This window comes from Protopterus annectens, chromosome 9.part0, assembly GCF_019279795.1.
Source record: "Protopterus annectens isolate FY-2018-M chromosome 9.part0, PAN1.0, whole genome shotgun sequence".
Lineage (NCBI taxonomy): Eukaryota > Metazoa > Chordata > Ceratodontiformes > Protopteridae > Protopterus > Protopterus annectens.
In genome coordinates, this window is record NC_056743.1 from 1,081,172,081 (window position 1) to 1,081,193,405 (window position 21,325).

Consider the following 21,325-nt stretch of genomic DNA (forward strand, 5'->3'; position numbering starts at 1 on the left):
CTGATATTCTTCACTAATTCTATTGCAAATTATTGTGACAACAAGAAGTTAATCTCATGTTTGTTTCTGTACCTCTCCAAAGCTTTTGACACTGTTTCCCCACCGATTGTGTCTATCCAAACTAGTGACTCTTAGTGTCTCCAACTCTGCACTTTCTTGTTTCTCCAGCTATCTCTCCAACAGATTCCAGACAGTTAAATGGCAATCTAGCTTTTCTCCCTCCTTACCAGTAGAAACTGGGGTACTCCAAGGCTCCATCCGTGGACCCCTATTATTTAATACCTTTACTAATGACCTACACTCTTCCTGTCCACTCTCATTGTCATACAATATGCTGATGATTTTACCATCATCTCCTCCAACATCACCAACCTTCACACCCTCACCTAAGAGTCTCTGCACTCATTTGAAAAATGGCTAACGTCCAACCAATTGCTACTTAACCATAAGAAAACAAAACTTCTCCTATTCCTCCCTAAATCTCTCCAACATCATAAAGCTACCTTTACTGTCTGCTCCATTAACAACACCATCATTTCTGTTGAACCTCACACCAAATTGTTATGAGTTATTATTAATGACCAACTAAAGTTCAATCATCATATTCAGCAGTGCATCAAAAAGGCACATCAAAATTTAGGCCTGCTATATAGGTATAAGACATTCCTCACAGATGTCTCTAGGTTCTCTCTTGCACAAGCATTCCTACTCCCCACCCTTCTTTATACCGCCCCTATTCTCACTAATATCCAATCCAATTGTCTGTCGAAACTGGAACTCACCTATAATAAAATTGCAAGGTTTGCCTCTAACTAACCCTACCTCTTTCTCCACTGCCTAGCCTTGAAAAACCTGCAGTGGCTGGAATTTCATCATGAAGTCCTCCTACCCAGCTTCTCAGAGCTCATTCTTACATGAACCCCTTCCTGTCCCTCTCTTTCTACCCTCATCCAGCCCTATACTCCCAACAGCGCCCCCCATACCTCCCAAACCATCTTCTGCAAGTCTATGCACCCAACAAAAATATTGGTAAACTCCTCTACAGCTACTCAGTGGCAAATGCTTGGAATAAATTACCACTAACTGTTAGATCTCTAACCCCAACTCTTTCAAAACAACACTAAAGGAAACTTTAAGCGTATCATGGACATGCTTATGCTATGACACAATTTAATCCACCTCCCCTCCAATAATAATATTGCAGCAACCTTTTCTCCTGCCTCTGTCTGCCTGTGCTTCTAATAATCTCTACAAATTCTCAGTAGTCCCTACAGCTTCCACAGCTGTAGTCCTGGACATTGGCTCTTGCCCTGGTTTTATCTTCTGTTTATATATTTGTTACTTTCTGTTTTACAAATTTATCGATATTTTCTGCATTCTCCTTACTGTTGTATGAAACTTTGTACTACATTATGATTTCAATTACTGACCATTTTCTAGCATGTTGTTTCAACATATATCACATACATATTGTAATTTTAGTTATAACTCTTGTCATGTGATTACTTTTGTTACTTGTACTTTTTGGAGCTTTTCTACTCAGGCCTCCACTGCAAAAGGGCTGCTGCCCAGTCGAACTAGCATGGTCAACAAATGTCAAATAAATAAAATAAATAAAAAACAACAAACTATGCAATCAAGCAAAAAAGTTTATAGCCATAGATAAGAAACAGTAATTTACACAACAACTAACTGACCACAAAAATAATCCCAACAAATTTCGGTCCACCATATCATCACTACTCACCCTAGGGTCCAAACAAAATCCTGCTGCAGTCTCAGACAAATCTGCATCTCAAATAGCATATATGTTTAACACTCACTTTATAGAAAGTATAGCTATCTTGGTTAATGATCCTAACAAGCCCCTTAGTCACAATTCCACAACTAATCTCAATCTCAACTCACCTCCTTCTAAAACATCTTCCAAACATTCTGCTTTCACTCCCCTCTCATCTCAAAGCATTCTTACTATAGCCTCTCAGCCTTCATGCCTTTCACTGCAACCTGTACCCACTAACTATATATGCTACCTACTACAAAAAATTAAACTCTGCTCTCTTTCTGCTGACAACCTCCCATCCAAATACTTAAAAATTGCAGCTGATGCAATCATCTACCCTCTCAGTATTCTCATCAATAAAAGCATCATAGAATCCCATGCCCCATCCCTCTGGAAAAAAATAAATTCTAATCCCTTTACATAAAGGAGGAAAATGTAATGAATTGTCTAACTATTGCCCCATCTCCATCTTATCTCCTCTTTCCAAACTATTAGAAAAATGTACATATAAACAACTCCTTGACCACCTTATTCATAAACTAATTAAACCTACCCAACACGGCTTCAGACCAGCAGATAGTACAACAACCGCACTAATATCCTTTATGAACATAATTAACAAAGCAAGAGACTCTGGCCAACTAATCTAAGTACTATTTCTTGATCTATCGAAAGATTTTGATAATGTCTCACACCTCAGACTTTTACAGCAGCTTTCTTCCCTAGGCCTTTCTCAAGCCTCTCATCTGTGGTTTTCAAGCTAGCTATCTGAAAGACAACAATGTTTAAAGTGGCAAGGCTGTCTCTCACAGTATCTAACCAATAAAATGGGAGTTCCACAAGGCTCCATCCTTGGAGCCCTCCTCTTCAATATCTTCATTAATAACCTCCATACTGCTTCCTGTCAAAGCTCCCTAATCCAATATGCCAGTGACTCAGCTCTTTATCTCCTCTTCCAACAACATTGTACACTTTAGACAAGGAACCCAAACTGCCTTCTCCGCCATTGAATACTGGCTCAATAATTCATAACTGCTACTCAACCCTAACAAAACCAAACTCCTCCTTTTTACACCAAGAGCACTTTCAACTGACTTCAAGATATATTCGTGAAATAACACAGAAATAGAAGTGGTTCCACACATCAGACTATTAAGGGTAACACTAGACAATAAACTTACCTTTGATCTTCATATACATAACACTGTCAAAAAAACACACCACAAATTAGGAATGCTATATCAGCACAAAAAATTCATGGATGCAGCCACCAAAATAACTTTAGCATCAACCTACCTGTTATCCTCCTTACTATATGGTGCCCCCATATTAACCAACCTTCAAATCACACTAAAAATAAACTTGAATCCTGCTGCAATAAAACTGATAAACTTGCAATAGCATATCATACTATAAACACCATTGTACTGCTCTTAGCTCCCTTAACTGTCTCAAACTCCCCCAACATCTAAATTACCTCCAACTAACAATCGCCATAAAATTATTTATAAAGCTGAAATCTGTCCTGCCTTAAATTCAGTACTCCAAATCTGCACACCTTGCCAGGCTCTCCTCTCTGAAGACAAGCAGTTTCTAACTCTATATAAACCAAACAAAACTGCCAGACCATGCTTATACTCCTACTTGGTGACCAAACCAAGAAATTCAAGTTTAAATTAAAAGAATTAATACTTAAATCACATAACTGTCCCTGTTTCAAGCCAAGATGACTGCCATCCCCTTACTTACTCTACTACCCCTGTCTCACTTCATTCCTCTTCCCTCCTTTCATCCACCTTCATCTCCATTTCAGCTACCCCTCTCACACTTCCTCCCCTCCAGCCTCCATTCATTCACCTTTATCTCTATTGCAATCACCATCGCTACTAACGCTCATCTTCCTTCTTCATTTGATGTCCCCTGTTTTACTCTATCTAGTCACCAATTCCCTGCTGTACAATCTATCTACCTTCTTCCTATTGAATCTCTAACTCTTTTATTTCTCCCTTCACTGTTTACCTTCACAACCCCTATCTCCAATCCTATTTTTCTTCCTGCCACTACTTATTATAAATGTTTAGCCCTGTTTTATACTCAGATAATCAGACCAATAATACAGTCTCTCTCTATCGTTAAAGTACTTATCTATGTAACCCCTTATTATTACAACTGTGCCTCTTATGACACATATCTTATCGGCCATATTTTGTTCTACTTTCTATGAAAAACGTAAGTAGGTATGATTATTAATTTCCTTTGTAAAGTTATTTGCATGTTAGTTATGCTTGTTAGTCTTCCTTGTCAAATGTATGTATATGGCTTTTTGGGTTTCATCTGTATATTGATTTTGTATTCTATCGTTTATTATGTAAAAGTTATTTTCCTTTTCTTTTTCTCTTTGTATTGGAGCTTATCTCCCTGGGCCTCCACTAAAAATGGGGTTCTTACCCAGTTGGACTTTCCCAGTAACCAAATGTCAAATAAATAATAAATAAATAAATACATTTTGAAATTGACAACAACCCATAAATACTGCTGAAAATAGAGATGATTGAAGTAATTCATGTTGTATATGAGAACATAAGCATAAACAGGCCCATCTATGAACATTCCGTTCCTAGTGCTTGCAATAACAGCATGCAGCTCCGTATATAATTCATTAGCAGAGATTTTGGTGAAGGCATGCTGTGGCAGGTAAGGAAAAATCTGTATTGCTGCGTAACTGTAAAACTTATATTACAGAAACAGCCAAGCACAGTTGAGATATTGTGTTGTCAATGTGTTTCTGATGAAAGTTTCTTGTTTTGACTACATTTCAGCAATAAAGAAGCGGTGCACCTCCAAATGTTTAGGACAACATGCTATCTTAAATCCTGACCTAGAGATGAAGGAGAGGGTACCAATGTTCCAAAATATGGGTGAAACATCAGCACTTGACCATAACCTTGACAGCCTTGAACTTATTGAGGTATCATGGTAGGGTGTTGTCTTTTTAATCCATTTTGAAGATCACATTGATACTATGGTCATGCCAATCGTAAAGTTTAATGCATGCAACCTATTCCAGCTGGAAGATTTAATGCTTGTAACCTATATTTTAATAACTCTTCTCTTCAACCACAACTTTTTTTTTATTTGTGCAAGAGCAGTGTTATATTAATTTCAAAGCAGTATGTACAATGGTGTACATAACTGTATCATTTACCCTCAATTGTTGTTTTGTTCTGTTCCTCAGGGCTTACTTCAAGAAAAAATTTATATAAGCTTCCATTTAGAAACATTCTAGGTAATAGCTCATTTCTGTAATTCTTTTCATTGCATATGTTTGCGTAGGTTTAAAGTCACCATTTTTCATTTATTTTATTTCCTTTTTGGCTATCTTGCAATGAGATTGTTGCATATCCAGTTACACAAATACACGCAACTTTGTTGATATCCAAAATCTGAGAGAAAATCTGAAAGGTATTTGGAATTTTCAATGACTGCTCTAAAACATAACATTTCACATAAAGAATAATAGCTATGGGAAGTGAAAAACAGAAAGCATAGTACATATTTAAAGTGGAAACAGTAGCAAAAGCAGTATAAATGGGTGTGGAAAGTCCATGTCAGATGATCTAAAAGAAAGCAAGCACACAAAAAAGCAACAAGTAAAGCTAGTGGGAAACTGCAATAGAAAACTGTTATCTTTTTGGTTATACAGTTGGGAAAACCCCATCTAGAATGTTGTGTGGAGCTCTGAAAACCACATTGTTTCAAGGACATAAACACTAAAGAGTTAGATCATATATTCTAGTATGTATTTTCATCATTGACTGCACCTGGCTATTTATTTAGTACAGAAGAACAAAACTATTAGAACTTGAAAATTAGGGTTCCTATTATATGATCAAAGATGCATTATTTTGACTGCATCTTGTTTGAACTTGAAAGCACAAAATGGCATGTAAGAGATTTCTTTCCCTGGGAAAGAAATGACTTGGCCGCCTCCATTACTTTGCCGTTTTCGTTACTGTAGTGCGATCTCTGAGTTGGTATATTTAAATAGGGGGGTAAAGCCCCCCACTTTATGTAATGTTTTAAAGTTTTTTTTTTCTTTTGTGGAACAGCGATTTTTTTCCCTTGGAAAAAAAATGTCTGTTCTAAGTGTTCGGGATTGTAAGCTTTCGCTTATATGGGGTCGATAAATCAGCGTTTGCTTTTTTAAGCGTTTGCTGATTTAATATAGACCAGAAAATGATTACACGTAGCTTGAAAAGATTTGTGATTTCACAGTCAAATGACTTTTCTTAGCTGCCACTCACACTTTTTTCACTGAAATAGCAGTTCTCTTTCAGTCAAGAGTACTTTTCCATACCTTCACACCAGGGCACTCTCTGGTAGACAGTTCCATCTTTTCCCCTCACTGGAAAAATGCTTTTTTGTCTTCCTTGTTATCATTCAGATAAGCGTACATTCATGTAAGAATCTCCTCTAAACCATTGTAATCTGGAACATTCATTCTACAAGCACTCATCAGTAATCCCCAGCAAGTCTAACAAATTCTGCTTGCTTATGTTTCATACATTCCAGACAGGAGTGTGTTTGTGTAAGAATCCCCTCTAACCCATGGTAGGCTGGGACATTCATTCTGCAAACGATCACCAGGAATCCACAGCGAATCTAACACATTCCACCTGCTTATGTTTCCTGTTTTTAGAATATGCAGACTGTTTGTTGTATACAGCTTCACCATCTGGCATCCTTCCAGTAGCTAGCCTCCTCAGTCTAGAATGCATTCTTTCTGACAGTTTAAGGATAGCAGCCTTGGTAGTTATTAGAAATATTTAGTTCTACTTCCAGTATTTTTTTTTGGGGGGGGGTTGTTATTTTATCTTTCCCAGCTCCCTTTTCTATGCAATATCCCACAGTGCAATTTTTTACTGAACCAAAGTGGTTATTGGCCATAATGAAATCAAACAGCTGAAAAAGGTTCTGTTGCAGTACTCATAAGCTGAACAGTCATACTGCACATGCACATACTGATTGTCTGCCACTTGACTTCTAGTTGGGTCCCCACCTCACTTCCCTCCCACTCCCAATTCCCCACCCAGTCCCCACATTCTGCAATTTAAACCATCCTGTCTGCTCTCACTTTACAATATGCTCTGTATTCCCCCAAAGCAATACACTTAAAACAAACACATAAGCCACTTAGCATTTGCTTCTATGCCTTCCACACCTTATAAGATCTATAAACAGCAAAGTCAATATTCCACAGTGAATCAACCCATTCCTCCCATACTTAGCTCTTCTCTTCTCCCTTCCCACTACAATAACCACCCAAAAAAGCATCACTCACTATGTTACCCTCCTCCCATTTCACCTGTTCACCGCAAAACTTTCTCTGTCTAAAACATCTCATTGCCCTCTACCCTTATATACATTTCTCTCTCATTATGATAACCTATATCTTCTTTTATCCTGGTTCCTCACAACCCAAAACACATCACAACAAACCATGTCACTCCAATGTATCCACGCATCTAAATGTTCTCACTCCTGTCTACATCCACTACAGTCTCATATGCTTTTATGTCTCATCACTTCCAGCTCCTACCTCCACCCCCAGCTCTCCATCACAGCTCACTATGCCTCTCCTCAACCCACATTTTCACAATACAAAGGCAAAAGACACTCAGTAGTAAAACAAAGACAAGCATTTCTATGTTTCATAATTCAGTTCACCCCTCTATTTTACATACTCCTGACTCATGGCTATATGAAATCTAACCATAGACCCCCACCTCCTTCACTCATGCTAAAAATGCCTCCATAAGCTCAGTGTAACCCCATTAAGGAAGCACTACTAAATGCAGGAAGTGTAAAAACAGCTAGAATAGCCATGTATTTCTGTTATCTTATGACCCAGACAATGAAACTAGCACAGAATCATGGATTAAAAATGACATGCCCAACCTCATCCTTTATTGCCCTGGCTATAACTACACCTTCAGTGTGCACCCTGGTAAAAGGAGAGGATATGGTCCTGTGCTACCTACTAAATCTAACTTTCAAACATCTCTGATAGCACAGTGTATTTCATCCAGAGATAGTGACCCAAATGGACTAATCCCAAAATTACACCTATCCAAACTCCAGTTACTTTGTATGGCCCTAGTCTGTGCTGTCCCACACCCAACATTTCAGATTTCTTTAGGGCATTCTACACTCCAAAATGCACCATAAGGATATAATTATTCTATTGGACTCTAACATAAACCTCTTAAGTCTCATGAGAAAAGAAACATTACATCTTCTTACCACTGTTGCTCTAAACTAATTAGTAACGAACAAGACCCAACTTCCAGTCATGGTACCTCTCTTTAATTCACCTCTTCTCCTCCCTAAATGTCCCTAATTAGTGACCACTACATCTTAATCTTGCCATAAACCCACTGGTCAACCCCCACCTCTCTTTTTCCCCAAAATACACACACACACACACACACACACACACACACACACACACACACACACACACACACACACACATGTTTGGGCCTTGCACAATGACCTAACAAACACTAACCAGTCTATAATTACCTGCAGTCCTGTCCCCTCCATTACCATTGCCCCCTTAACCATCCTTCTCTTGCAGTGTCAAAACAAACACTTCCCTAAAAATATATTGATTCACCCAGCTCTGCAACATGACCAAGAAAGGAACAAGAAGAGACAAGAGCATGTTTCTTCAAATCTCTGAGAAATATCCTTTCTAAAACCCAAACAGTTTTGGAATCTAGTAAGCCAAGTCACTGGTCATGCCTGTCCACCCTCCCCCATTCATTACCATAACCAAGAATATTACAGGTCAACTTTGGAAACCTAGCCTATACATACTTTTTCAATAAATTGTCTCAGCTACCTCCTGAAACTCCTGTCCTCTCAACCATCACCTTAATATCCCTTACCATATCCCTTATACACATTAATCAGGTTTTAAACTTCTTTCATATGGCATCCACCTCTGGTTCATCTCTGTCTGTGCAAACGACATCTCATCTGACCTGTCTAAATACTTTCTAATAGCTGTATATCAAACACATCATGTTTGCTTCCTGGGAACATGCTATAATAAAGTCCATCCGCAAATCTTCCAAAACCAGGCTCCACAACTTACTCTCAGCCTATTTCAGTGCTAACAAATCTCAGCAAACTGTTTGAGAAAATAATTTACAGCCAACTATATGATTATCTTTAATTTCAGAGAGTCCTTTCTCCAAACAAGCATGCATCCTGGACAGACGAGGGCACTCAAACAGCACTATTCACACTCCCTGATGACATACTACTGAACACGAACAAGGGCAATTCTATCAAGAGCAGTCTTACTGCATCTAACCAAAATGTTTGGCCAAATCACCCCTCCCCCCTTCCATTTGATGCCCACATTTCTGCTGGAATAAGCAATCAAGCCCTATCATGATTCAAACATTTTTTAACAGACGGTAATTTCAAAGTCAGACTAGATAAGTCCAATTCACTATCCACCACCCCTTCTTAAAAGAGCCCTTCAAGGTGCTGTCCTGTCCCCACTATTGTTCTCTGTTTTCATCATCGACCTTCCTGCTAACCTCCATTACATACTTATCATCCTGTATGCAGATGATATGGTGATTTACAGATCCCACACATCCCACAGCTCCATCAAAAGCCAGATACAACAACACTTGACCCAACTCAGAAACTGCCACAGAGGGGAAAAAAAAAACGTCAACTTGACCTTGTCCTTTGACTGAATGAAATTACTGGGAAGAGGGGAGTGAATGGACTGTGATTAACTGAGGATGGGGGGGGCTTGATGGCCAGCAGGCATGTGGGGGTCAAAAGGTTTTAGAAAAAAGTATAATGTAATAGCTTGTTAATAGCCTGTTTGCAGTAATGTGAAAATAAACACCCCACAACAATATTTCATATACACACATACTAAACTATAGCCAGTTATGTAATGCATTCACTTCAGCGTATGCGTAAACTGCTGTATGCAGCAAGGCTTTATAGAATTTTGAGACTAAGTAGGTGAGCTGACCCATACACTATAGTGCTGAAGAATGTAAACTATGCATCCAAATTTAAAATGATAACAGCTGCAAAAGCGCACTACAGACATTAGTTTGTATAATCAAGCTGAGATACATCACTCATCTTAGACTTTTTCTGGACTTTTCTACAGTAGTAATGAAGCGTAAGGTGAAGAGACTGCACTAGATGGCTGACTGCATTTGCACTTATGATACACTTATAATGACTGCTCAGTGAAACACACACAACACATAACCCACAAAGTCAGTGTGCCAAGCAGCCACAGCCCTTAAGGCTGAATAACACACTTGATACTCTTGTTATAGGTTACTCTATTGTCAGACACACTGACGTCCCGCTCACCAGGTTGAATAAAGAGAAGGTCACGGTGAGCTGCCTGTCAGGTGCTAGGATCTGACACATAACGCAAGCACTCAGGTCACTCCAAAGGAAATACAAATATGGCTCAGTCATTGTACATGCTGGTGTGAATGACCTGAGATGTACCTCCCTGGACTACATGAAAAGAGACATAGAGGAGCTCTCTGATCATGTAGCCCAGGCTGGTATGACCCTGACCTTGAGCAGCATCTTACCCTCACCTAGAATGATGCCACAGTACAAAGACAAAATGATCGATTTTAACAATTGGCTAAAATGTTGGTGTCATTCAAAGGGGATCCAGTGTCTGTCAGCCTGGGATGACATGCTCGACAAGCCACATTGCTTCACTAGGGACGGCTTGCACCTGTCACCACTGGGCTTTTGGATATTGGCAAAGGCTCTTGCCACCCCCATAGTGCCTTTTTTAGGCAAGGCTCAAAAGTCAAACCCACCCCCATAGACAGCACAAGGAACAAGAAACTAAGGGTAATGCTGCTAAACGCCAGAAGTCTTAACCTCAAGATGCACGCACTCAAAGCTCTCCTCAGTATAGAGAACATCAATATCTGTGCAGTGACAGAAACCTGGTTCAAGGCTCCAGAGAGCACCCCAGCACTACCAGGCTATACCTCATATCATGCTTTTCGGCCCCAAAACCTGGACCGAACCACAAAAGGAGGGGGAGTTTCCATATTTATCAAGGATATCCACACCTCCAGGTTAGTGGCATTGCACGAAGTATCAGAGACCATCCATGTGCAACTAACAGTGGGCAAGACTGCTTTTCAGTTTATAGTATCCTACAGACCACCCTCCTAAAGTCAGGAATCACACTCGGCTTTCCTGAAAACATTGGAGAACATGAAGATCTCTCCAAACACCATTATATTGGGTGACTTCAACTACCCAAACATTGACTGGGAGCACTACTCAAGCCCCAGCACCTTAGCCCAAAGATTCCTGGAAATTATAAACTCAAATGCTATGGAACAACTAGTCACCACTCCCACAAGATGGGACAACATACTAGACCTGATCATTACCAACATGGGGACTCTATGCTCTACACCAGAAGTATATCCCTCATTGGTAAGATCAGACCATAAATTAATTTCACTGGATGTCCACATCCCGACCCCACCCCCAGCCCAGAAACCCGCAGTGAAAAACTTCTCAAAAGCGAACTTCTCACTTCTCAAAACCGAAGTGGAATCCTTCAAGGCCCCAGGGCCAGTGGAAACTACGGCCCAAACCGCAGAATCCTATATAAGTGCATTCTACGGACATCTCCAGGAATGCATGGATCATGCTATCCCAAATAAAACCAAGACCCAATCATCCAAAGGCAGGCGTCCAGTCTGGTGGACCCCTGCCATAAATAAACTGTACAACAGAAGGAGGAAGCTACTACATGATAGAGCAAAATCCCTAATAGGGAAGGCATCTCTGATCAGTACTAGCAAAAAATTACGATCCCTCATAAAATCCTCCAAAGCCAGCTTCGAGAGAAAAATTGCACAGGACACCAAAGACAATCATAAGGCTTTTTTCAGTTATGTTAGAAACCTGGGATGCAACTCCCAGACTTGTTCTGAGTTGATTCTAAACGACAAAAATACACTGAACCCACAGACATCGCCAATATCCTGGCAGACAGGTTCAGTGCAAACTTCTCCACCCCTCCCCAAAAGAGCAAGTATCTATCCCGGCAGAGGGCTGCCTCCCAAACATCTCAGATGCTCAGGTGAAGGCTGCCCTCTCCAAAGCAAAAACACTGCTTCCATGGGACCAGATGGCGTCCCAGGTTGCGTCCTACATGAACTACAAGAGGAACTAATCCCTCAAATAAAACAGCTATACAATCTCAGCCTCACTACAGGATATGTGCCCACAGAATGGCGTGCAGCAACAGTGGTCCCACTCCACAAAGGTGGAGCCTCTACGGACCCTGGAAACTATCGCCCCATAAGCCTGACTAGCTTAGTCTGCAAGGCTATGGAGAGGATCATCATGGAGCTCATAAACAAAGACATTGGGGACCTACAGACACTAGATCCTACCCAGTTCGGCTTTGTCAAGGGCAGATCCTGCCTTTTGAATCTGGTTGACTTCTTTGAAACAGTCACCAAAGCCATAGATGAAGGGAAGGTAGTCCACACAGCCTATCTGGACCTTGCAAAGGCATTTGACACAATACCCCACTCGGGCATCATAGATAAGCTATCCAGCTTAAATATAAACCCCTATGTCACAAGATGGGTCACAAACTGGCTCAAAGACAGAACCCACAGAGTGAGAGTTGCTGGAGCCATGTCAGACTCGAAACCGGTCACAAGTGGCATCCCACAGGGTTCTGTCCTGGGACCACTCTTGTTCGGTATATACTTTTCCGAGGTACAGGCAAACGTGGGAGGACTATGGCTCACCAAGTTCACAGACGACTGCAAACTGAGCACCATAATCAACTCTCCAGCTGACACAAACATCCTTCAAAAAGGTCTCACAGAGACAGATAACTGGTGCCAGCGCCATGGTTTAAAGCTAAATGCCAAAAATGTATAGTCATACCCTTTGGCAAAAACAATGTGCCCACAAATTACCACATAGGCGGAAACCCATTAAGTACAGAGAAAGTTATTAGGGACCTGGAGACCCAAGTTGATAGCAATCTCTCCTTTGAAAACCACATTGCCAAAGTGGTTAGAAAGACCTTCTACATAGCCCACCTCATCACGAAGGGTTTCACATCTAGATCAAGAGAGGTAATCGTGCCCCTTTATTCATCCCTCATCAGGCCCATCATAGAATACAATGCCCCTTTTGAGATGTACCTTACCCGACACCTGCAGCAATTAGAAAGACCCCAAAAGTATCTCACCAAGAGGATCAAGGGTCTCAAACAGATGCCATATGCTGCTCGGTTAAAAAAACTCCAGCTCTACTCAGTTGCATACCGCCTACTTCAAGGCGATCTATGCCTGACATACAAAGCTATGTCAAATCCAGAATTAATGGACATGCTCCACCTCAGTAAATCTAAATCCCTTAGAGCTACATGCTCTGGGGACTTGAACCTCAGCACAGAAATAAATAGAACTTGCTGGAGGGACAGGTTCATAACCCAGAGGCTCCCTTCGCTCTGGAATAGAATTCCAGTTCATGTGAGGCAGAGCACCTCACTGAATCTCTTCAAGAAGAATCTCGATAAGTGGATGGGGGATCGTAGGTTTGTCCCAGGGATTACTCCCGTGTCACTATTAGACAGAGGCACAGTAAACTAAACCTTAAAAAGGGCACAGTATACTCAAATCAAGGGGTGGCGTAAGCCATACAGAATCAGGCTAGGCTTATAATTGCCCCAGGGCAGATAGCCTAGTATGAACCTATGAACCTAAATGCATTTTCTTAGGCCTCTGGAGAAAGCTAAAAGAATGTAATGTTGCTCCAAAACACAGTACCAGAGATAACATGAGATAATGAAAATTTTACTGCCATTATGAATCTTGTGAAAGTGTAGAAAGAGAGTATGTGGGCGATGTAGATAAAGACCAGAGAGTTCTACAGTGAGAGCAAAACCAGAGAGAGTTAGCCAAAGGTGGACTCTAACCTTGGTTCTGGAACTTATAAATAAGAAATTCCTGAAGTATTCAGTGACTGATGGGAAGCTAGCCTGGTTTGTTGATCACATTATAGTGGTGTGAAAGGGTGAAGCAACACATTTCCTTGAATAGAGCTTGTGGTATCAGAATACTGGCTTTGGAAGCAGCAGTTAGCATGATTACTGACTTACAGTGGAACGTATGCAGGATACACCTTTGAATACTGGCTTTGGAAGCAATGCATACCATAATTATTGACTGCATAATGGAACTTATGCAGGGTACACCTTAGAATACTTGCTTTGGAAGCAGTGGATTTCATGGTTACTGTATAGTGGATCGTCTGCAGGGTACACCTTTGGCAACTGCAAGCTTAGCCCCATGACTAAGGACCTATACACTTACAGGTTCATGAGAGGTGAAGTTTAACCTAGACTTTGCTTATTTGGAGTGAGGAATCCAGCCAAAGTCCTACGTATCTGGAAAGAGGAAAAAGGTTACCCTTCATTTGAGAATGTGGTAAACATGAGCCTAGAATGAATTTCTAGTAGTATAGTTTAGGCTTAGTTGTTTTCATGAAAATATCTGATAAACAGAGGCTAGATCACTGAAGAAGGTAAACACACAAAGGTCGGATCTGAATAAAACCAGATCATATAGATTTAAGGTTAGTGATCCATTAACAAGCAAAAATAGAAGTGTGCCCAGGACTGATCTTTGTTTTCTCAGTTCTGAGTGATAAAAGAATGATGTGACATTCGTAAGGATCCTAAATAACTGGACAGCTGTTGATTCCATTTTTTGCACTTTGGTATTTACTTCAGTTCCCAAAAGTTTCATTTGCATTCATAGACCACCAGATCAGTGCAAGGAGCTTTATTATTGTTCTCTTAATTAGCTGGCTGATCAGTAATCTAGCTTTAGTTATTCATCTTTCTCAGGGGACATCTCTGTCAGTATAGTAACATAGAGTCACTCAGCCTGTCATTTGATGGTCTGTTTGCTCAGAGGCCCAGGTTTCTGGCATGAATGAAGTATTGACCATCACCTAGCTGTAGAGTCCTATAGGGATAAGTATTGAAATCACTCCTTTCCTAAGTCCTCTGCCACAGTCCACCATGTCTGCAGTGCTGCACAGCTTTGCTGTGCATTAGGGATGTTGTAGCAAAAAACATAAATAAATAAAATAGCTTGCTATTTTATTATGAGCACACAATATAGTCATGGTTTCAGCAAAACAAATGACTTCAAATGAGTCTAAAATGTAAACCACCCCTCAGTTCATACCCCTGTTGAAATATGCTGCTGCAAAGTCCCCCTCTTGTCATTTCATTTATATTTTTTTTACTGGCTACTCAGTCTGTCAAACATGCCCTGAACACAAATGTTTATCCTTCAAGTTACTGTTTGCTGATCTTGACTGGGAAAAAAAGTCTCTCTACCATGTTGTCCCTTTATTTCTCTTACCAACGGGGCTTACCTTTTCTGAAATAAAAGGCATTGCAGCTATCAAATGTTGACAACAGGTTTCTCATTTGTGAGGCTACAGGTAGCTTGATCCATTCATTTTTGGTGATAGTTAATCAAAGGCCATCTTCCAAGCCATCTGAAGCAGTCATTTCTATTTTCTTTGCTTTTTTTTATTTGCTTGTGTTACAGGCAGCATGTCAAGAGGCAAAGAATATCTACCTCCTTCATGAGAGCTATAAAATCAAATAGACCTTTAAATGAAATGAGGAAATTAAAAGTCCATTTGTCCATTGGATCATACACTGTAAGCTTACTTTACTTTTACTTTAAGCTTATGGGAGCAAAGGTAGTCGAACCCCCGCATTGGAGAAGAATTGCCTCTTGCACCTCTGCTTCTAATATAATCACTTTTGGAGGTCACTGCACCATGGAGGTAAGAAGAAATCCTGTCTTGGAAGTGACCCTTTTAATAAAATTGGGTTTTGGATTAATTGGACAAAAAGTAACTCAAACTCTTATAAATGCTTTGCCCTATAAGTATTTACCAAAAATAACACACAGAACATGAGAGGTGACCTGAAAGATATCATGCCAACTTGTAGGATCACTAACCATAACAGAAACATCCTAATAGAATGAGTGGCTAGCGTTCTATGCCAGTAAAAATTTCATCTCTATCTGTCAATTCCATGACAGTGTTATAACTCTGTAACCCAGACAAAGGATCAATTAATGGTCCCAGAGCTGGAGGAGCCAGCTGGGAGAAGGACAAGACCGAGGGACCGAGTTCACTCACTCTACTCAGGTTAGGAGTGGAGGGGCACATAGCTGGGAAAGTTTGCTTCATTTGAACTCTGTGAAGATGGAAGACCCAAAACAGGTGTTTGTCTTAAGGAGTGCATGATATCTGCAAGTTTGCAACTCTCACAAAAGTGAGTGAATAACAGTCTTTCATGATACCCATTGCATGTACTGCCCCAGAAACATTTCTGGACATGCCCATTGCACATACTGTCCCAGAGGCATTACTGGGCATGTCCATTTCACATACTGTCCCAGAGGCACGACTGGGTATGGCCATTGCACATACTGCCCCAGAGTATTACTGGGTATGCACAAGGAAATAATAGAATCTAATGTAAAAAAAAAAAAATCACTTACAGGTGATGGCACTACTCCTGCTCACTTGACTCTCACATCTAGTGTAATCATTCAGCAATGCAAACAGGTCAGTAGAACAGCCACGATAGAGGCGGAGTGGTCAAAAGGGGACCAAAGCAAAAAAAAAAACTTCAGAGCCATTCTCCTGAATTAACCTGAAGGGGAACTTCTTGATTGGGTTGTTACTATATGTACAGAACTGGACAGGCTTGTTTGCAGTGTTTGTATTCAGTCTAGCAGCCATCAGATCTAAGCCCAATCACCAAATTAGGCAGATTAAATTATACTAGGCCAGGAAAGAAAGCACTAGCTTGAATGTTAGTTGGCCAGATGTCTTATGCTCAGAGAGATCTGTTAACTAGTGTTGGTCTTTTGGAACTGTCAGTGTGTGTAGGTGTGTGCGTGAGGCAGTGTATGGTGAGGAATATATACCAAGATCAAAATTGTTTTGGTGTCTGTCTTTATTTGTAGAAAATTAAACCTTTAAAGGTAACTTGCCTGCTGTACCCTAATGGCAGAGTGTCTCCCAAAGGTGAAAGTACATTGTCTGTGTTTCAGGTAGCTCCAGGAAAACCAGATGTCAGTTATATGAAAACTGTCAAGGCACAAAATATGTCTCTCCATCTGTTAAAATAGTAAATATATTGGTATTTCCCTTTCCTGATTACATGCTGACTATACTTGAAAAAGCAACTTTATTGTATGATTATATCAGGTATGCAGTAAGGGAAATAAGATAATTGTGACATGTTAGCTATAACATAAAGAAATGTGGACTTGGTAAGTGACAACACTGAAACAGGTTGCATAAAACTTTTCACAATCATAAATGAAAAGTATTAACATTTTCCATAGTTGATAACACAACTAGTTTTATTATTCAGCTATGCAAGGGATTAAGCATTTTAATCCTGAAAATAAGGAGTTAGAAAATAATAAAGCAACATAGAACAGTGATGTTATACTACAATTTAACACAAACACCTCAAAAAATAAATAAAAAGAAAATATCAGTTGTCCAAAAGCTACCACAAAGCATCTAAGCCATTTATAAAAGCACTGTCTGGACTAAAGGTAAAAGGTTGGGTCCTAGAAGAAACTAAATCATGTTTCAGGACCTATAGGTTCCATATATTTTTAAGTTTATCCCATACACCGGCCATCTTTTATCTATAAGGGGTTCAATAAAGTAAATATTGTTCACAACTGCAGTAAGTCTGATTGCCCGTGAATAGGAAATGAGATTTCTGCTTTCTTGTAACAGGCTTCTTAGTAGCTAATACTATTAACTCTAATAAAAATCATTTGTTCCTTAGACGGACTTTGTTTGGGCAAAATTATGTCAAAAATAAAATTAAATTAAGAACTGCTCATCCTCATCCCCATACATCTCAACTGTCTAGATTTTTTACTCTCATGTTTGGTTTGTTCCTCATAGCATTTGTGGCTTTCTGGCAAACCACTGAGGATTAAAGTCACTAAGTAATGACATAGATTTCATTTTCAGACTTTGTATCCTTTAGAAAGTGCACACTAATGAAAAACATAGTTGTGGCAACTTTCTATATTTATAAGAGCAATATTTAAAATTTGTTCTTGATTTTGGCCCCCAGTATATTTGCTTTGCCCAGATTTTTTGAATTTATAGCTTGAGAGGTTTGCTCATCCCATCCAGAGCCCATCATAGCGATATGGAAGGTCTGCCCTAAATACCTACAACTAGTGACACTCTGAAGAAAGCTTCATGAGTATCTCTTTGGACTTATGATAGAGAATGGTTTAGTTAGCTTACTTGGGGTATAATGGTATCTGTGGAGTCATTTACAGTGATTGTTGAGAACACTTGTCCTTGCTTAACTGCTAATCCAGAATACCTAGTAACATTTTTATGCAAGGTCTAGTGTTCTCTGTAATTGCCTGTTCCTGCACTGTAGTGCCATTGAAGTTAAACTGACAACTAGGGGGTTCCTTGGTAAAAGAAGTGACTACAATGGTGTTTTTTTAAATCGGGGAAAGTAACAGGTTGTTCTGATAGCTCCATTTGTAAGGGGGGCTGCAGCCCCCATAACTCCACATCTGTCTTAAAAAAGGTAGCTTTGGATGAGTTTAGGGGAGGCAGCCCTCCTCTTACCAAGAGAATTAAATAAAATGCCTGTCATAATCTGTCACTAGTAAATAAGTTCTCAGAAGAATATGAAAAATACCATAACAGGGCAACAATCCCTGACTGTCCCATACCACCCAATAAGCATTTATTTATTTATGTTTATTTACCATGGTGTAAAACTGAGTTTTGGTCCATTTTTGCCCATTTTCAGTAGAGGCCTGGAGAAAAAAGCTCCAATACAGTATAAAAATAAATTATTTCATGGTTTACTGTGATAACTGACACCAGACTAAACGAGTCTAAGATCATCTAGGGAGAAAAAGGACCGGGAAATCATTCTAATGACCACCAAGAATTCTCTCTAAATTTCATAGAAAAGTCACATAATTCAGAAACTGGAAGAGAAAAATAAGGAGGAAGAAAAGTTTGAAAATATGGAGGGAAGAAACTCCATTCTTCCCCAAGTCCACATCCAGTACCTGCAGTAGGCCGACTATTACCCCAACACAGAGTACAAAATGCCCTGTATCCTTGGGAAAGCACAGACCCAGGGACAATTAATATCAGTAAGTCATTCAACTATAGAGCTGCCATCACAGGAGCCCTTGCAAAGCAATTTAAAAGGTTTGTCACATGCTTGATCTCATTTCCACGGTGCACAGGAAAAAATTAAGCTCCAGTTCATATGGATGGTAACCTGATTAAATGGTTAGCCAACTTAAATTCAGTAAAGAAAGAATCCCATCCTTTTCACTCCAAAACAACACTGAAAAACTAAGATGTTTAGCATGCCTGTGTCATGATAAAAAAATGAAATGTGTCCTTTCCTGTCCCCAACAGTAAGAACAGCTTTTTTTCTCTTTCTACTACTTTCACCCAGAATAAATAATAAGGCTCAAGTTTTCATCTAGCTGGAACATGCTTTGGGCTGGAGGGAATAGGATGATCCCCAACAAATTATGTTATGAAGGCTTTCTGATTGCCAGTGTGAAAATTCCAATGAGTCTGTGACTGCAATAACTGTCCCTGTGCTCTCATGTAGTTTATTTCCAGTGGGAAAACATTTGCAGAGGGTTATAGGTTATACAAAATAAAATATGTAACACTACAATATGCATTTCTTTCCCCTAGCAAAAAGGCATTTTTTTATGCCTGTTCTCATAAGAAGAGTTCACCCCCCCAAAAAAAATTATCTCAAGTTCTACCTTCAGGATATTACCAGGCTTCCATCAGAGTGACAGGAAGTCTTCCTTCAGTCCTGCAAAGCTCAGCAGACTAGAGTTGCTCTGGGGCACTTTAACAGATCTAAACCTCAGTTAAAATCTTTGTGAGTCTGTTCTATGGAAAACTAGACTGCAGTAATGCAACACCATCAGTTATAGGTTTCTTTAAGTATGGTGTGCAATTCTCATGCTTCAATGTCTCAGGGATGCCCCCAAGTCAAGAATTCTTGCATCATCAAGATTTACTATCTTCTTTCTTGCATCAAGTACGTTTTTGCTTTAGCTATTGCTAGCTTATATTGTAGCTTGCTCACTCCAGTTTTCAAGAAGGAAAGATGCTCTACATGGTCAGCGGAGTTTTTTTCATGTCTCCTGTTTTTACTACAATACTTTGCCATAAATTCTGACAATGTGGAATTGGGTTTTACCAGCTCAGACATGATTAGTGCTAATGAGATAGACTGTATGCCTGATCAAGGATGCCTTCGCTTTTGAAGGACATTCCCCATATTTTAAGTACCCAAATGCATTTTAAAACTGGTACGAACACTTTTAGGGTACCTAAAGATTATGTTACTATTTTTCCTTCTAGTTGAGTTTAATTGAGGTATTTGTTATCATAAAAATATATACAGAATGCAAAAGCTAATAAAATAACTTAGAAGTAAATTTTTAGTAAAAAAAAATGGATGTGAAAAGTTTTAAAAAGTATGTGTAACAGCACATGATAAAAAGAAAGAGCATGTGAATAAAGTTGTATGTGGGGTAGAAGTACATGTTGACTGCAGTTATCACATTAATCTCCCCTCCTAAAACCCCCCAAATCCTTTCTGTTGTCACTGGCACCCTCATTACTCTTGTTCATTCCTAGACTCGGACTATTAAATGCCATGGAGAGAAATCCAGCTCATGTGTGTTTCCCCCACTTTTCACTGCCCCCAAGTGATCTCCTGTTTTATTCTTTACTTGGAAATGTGTGGGGATCCCTCATGAGGAGCCAGGGGCTGTTGCTGAAGATAGAGACATCTGGTCTGTTCTGCTTAACTTGCTACCAACACAAGTCTCACAAGCACAGCGTTTAGAAAGTGATGATGACGATGATGACATCAGACAGAAGATTGCCATTTATCAATGAACAAGGATTCACCAAGCTACTAAAAACATGACAAAGCACATAAGTAACAGAAATTACCTATTCAAATTTGGCAGCCTCACATTGATTCTGAATGCTTGTTCTCCGGGTCCCATTTATACTGTTTGAAAAAATTCAGTATGTATCTTTGAGTGGAATTCACTAAAGATTTTGCACTCCATAATACCCAACAATATTATCCCACCAAGCTTGATTAATCCTGCTGAAATCAAATCAGTAGCAGCACTCACCTAACAAACTTACTAACCTGACAACAGTATAACATAGCTCACATGCATTTTTGCAGTCTACTTTTGATAATTTAGAACTTACAATAATAATTATCCACCAATAATTATCCACCTTGAATAGCTAGCTGGGTGTGGCTCTTATAGTTATTCA

General features: G+C 39.7%; 1 protein-coding gene across 1 annotated transcript in view; it reads left to right on the forward strand.

Annotated features, from left to right (window-relative positions):
• AMHR2 (anti-Mullerian hormone receptor type 2) overlaps positions 1 to 21,325 on the forward strand; it is a 744,441-nt gene that overhangs the window by 500,698 nt on the left and 222,418 nt on the right. The window contains exon 5 of the mRNA XM_044082197.1: positions 4,603 to 4,751. Coding sequence (XP_043938132.1) covers positions 4,603 to 4,751 — 149 coding nt within the window. The remainder of the gene's footprint in view (positions 1 to 4,602; positions 4,752 to 21,325) is intronic.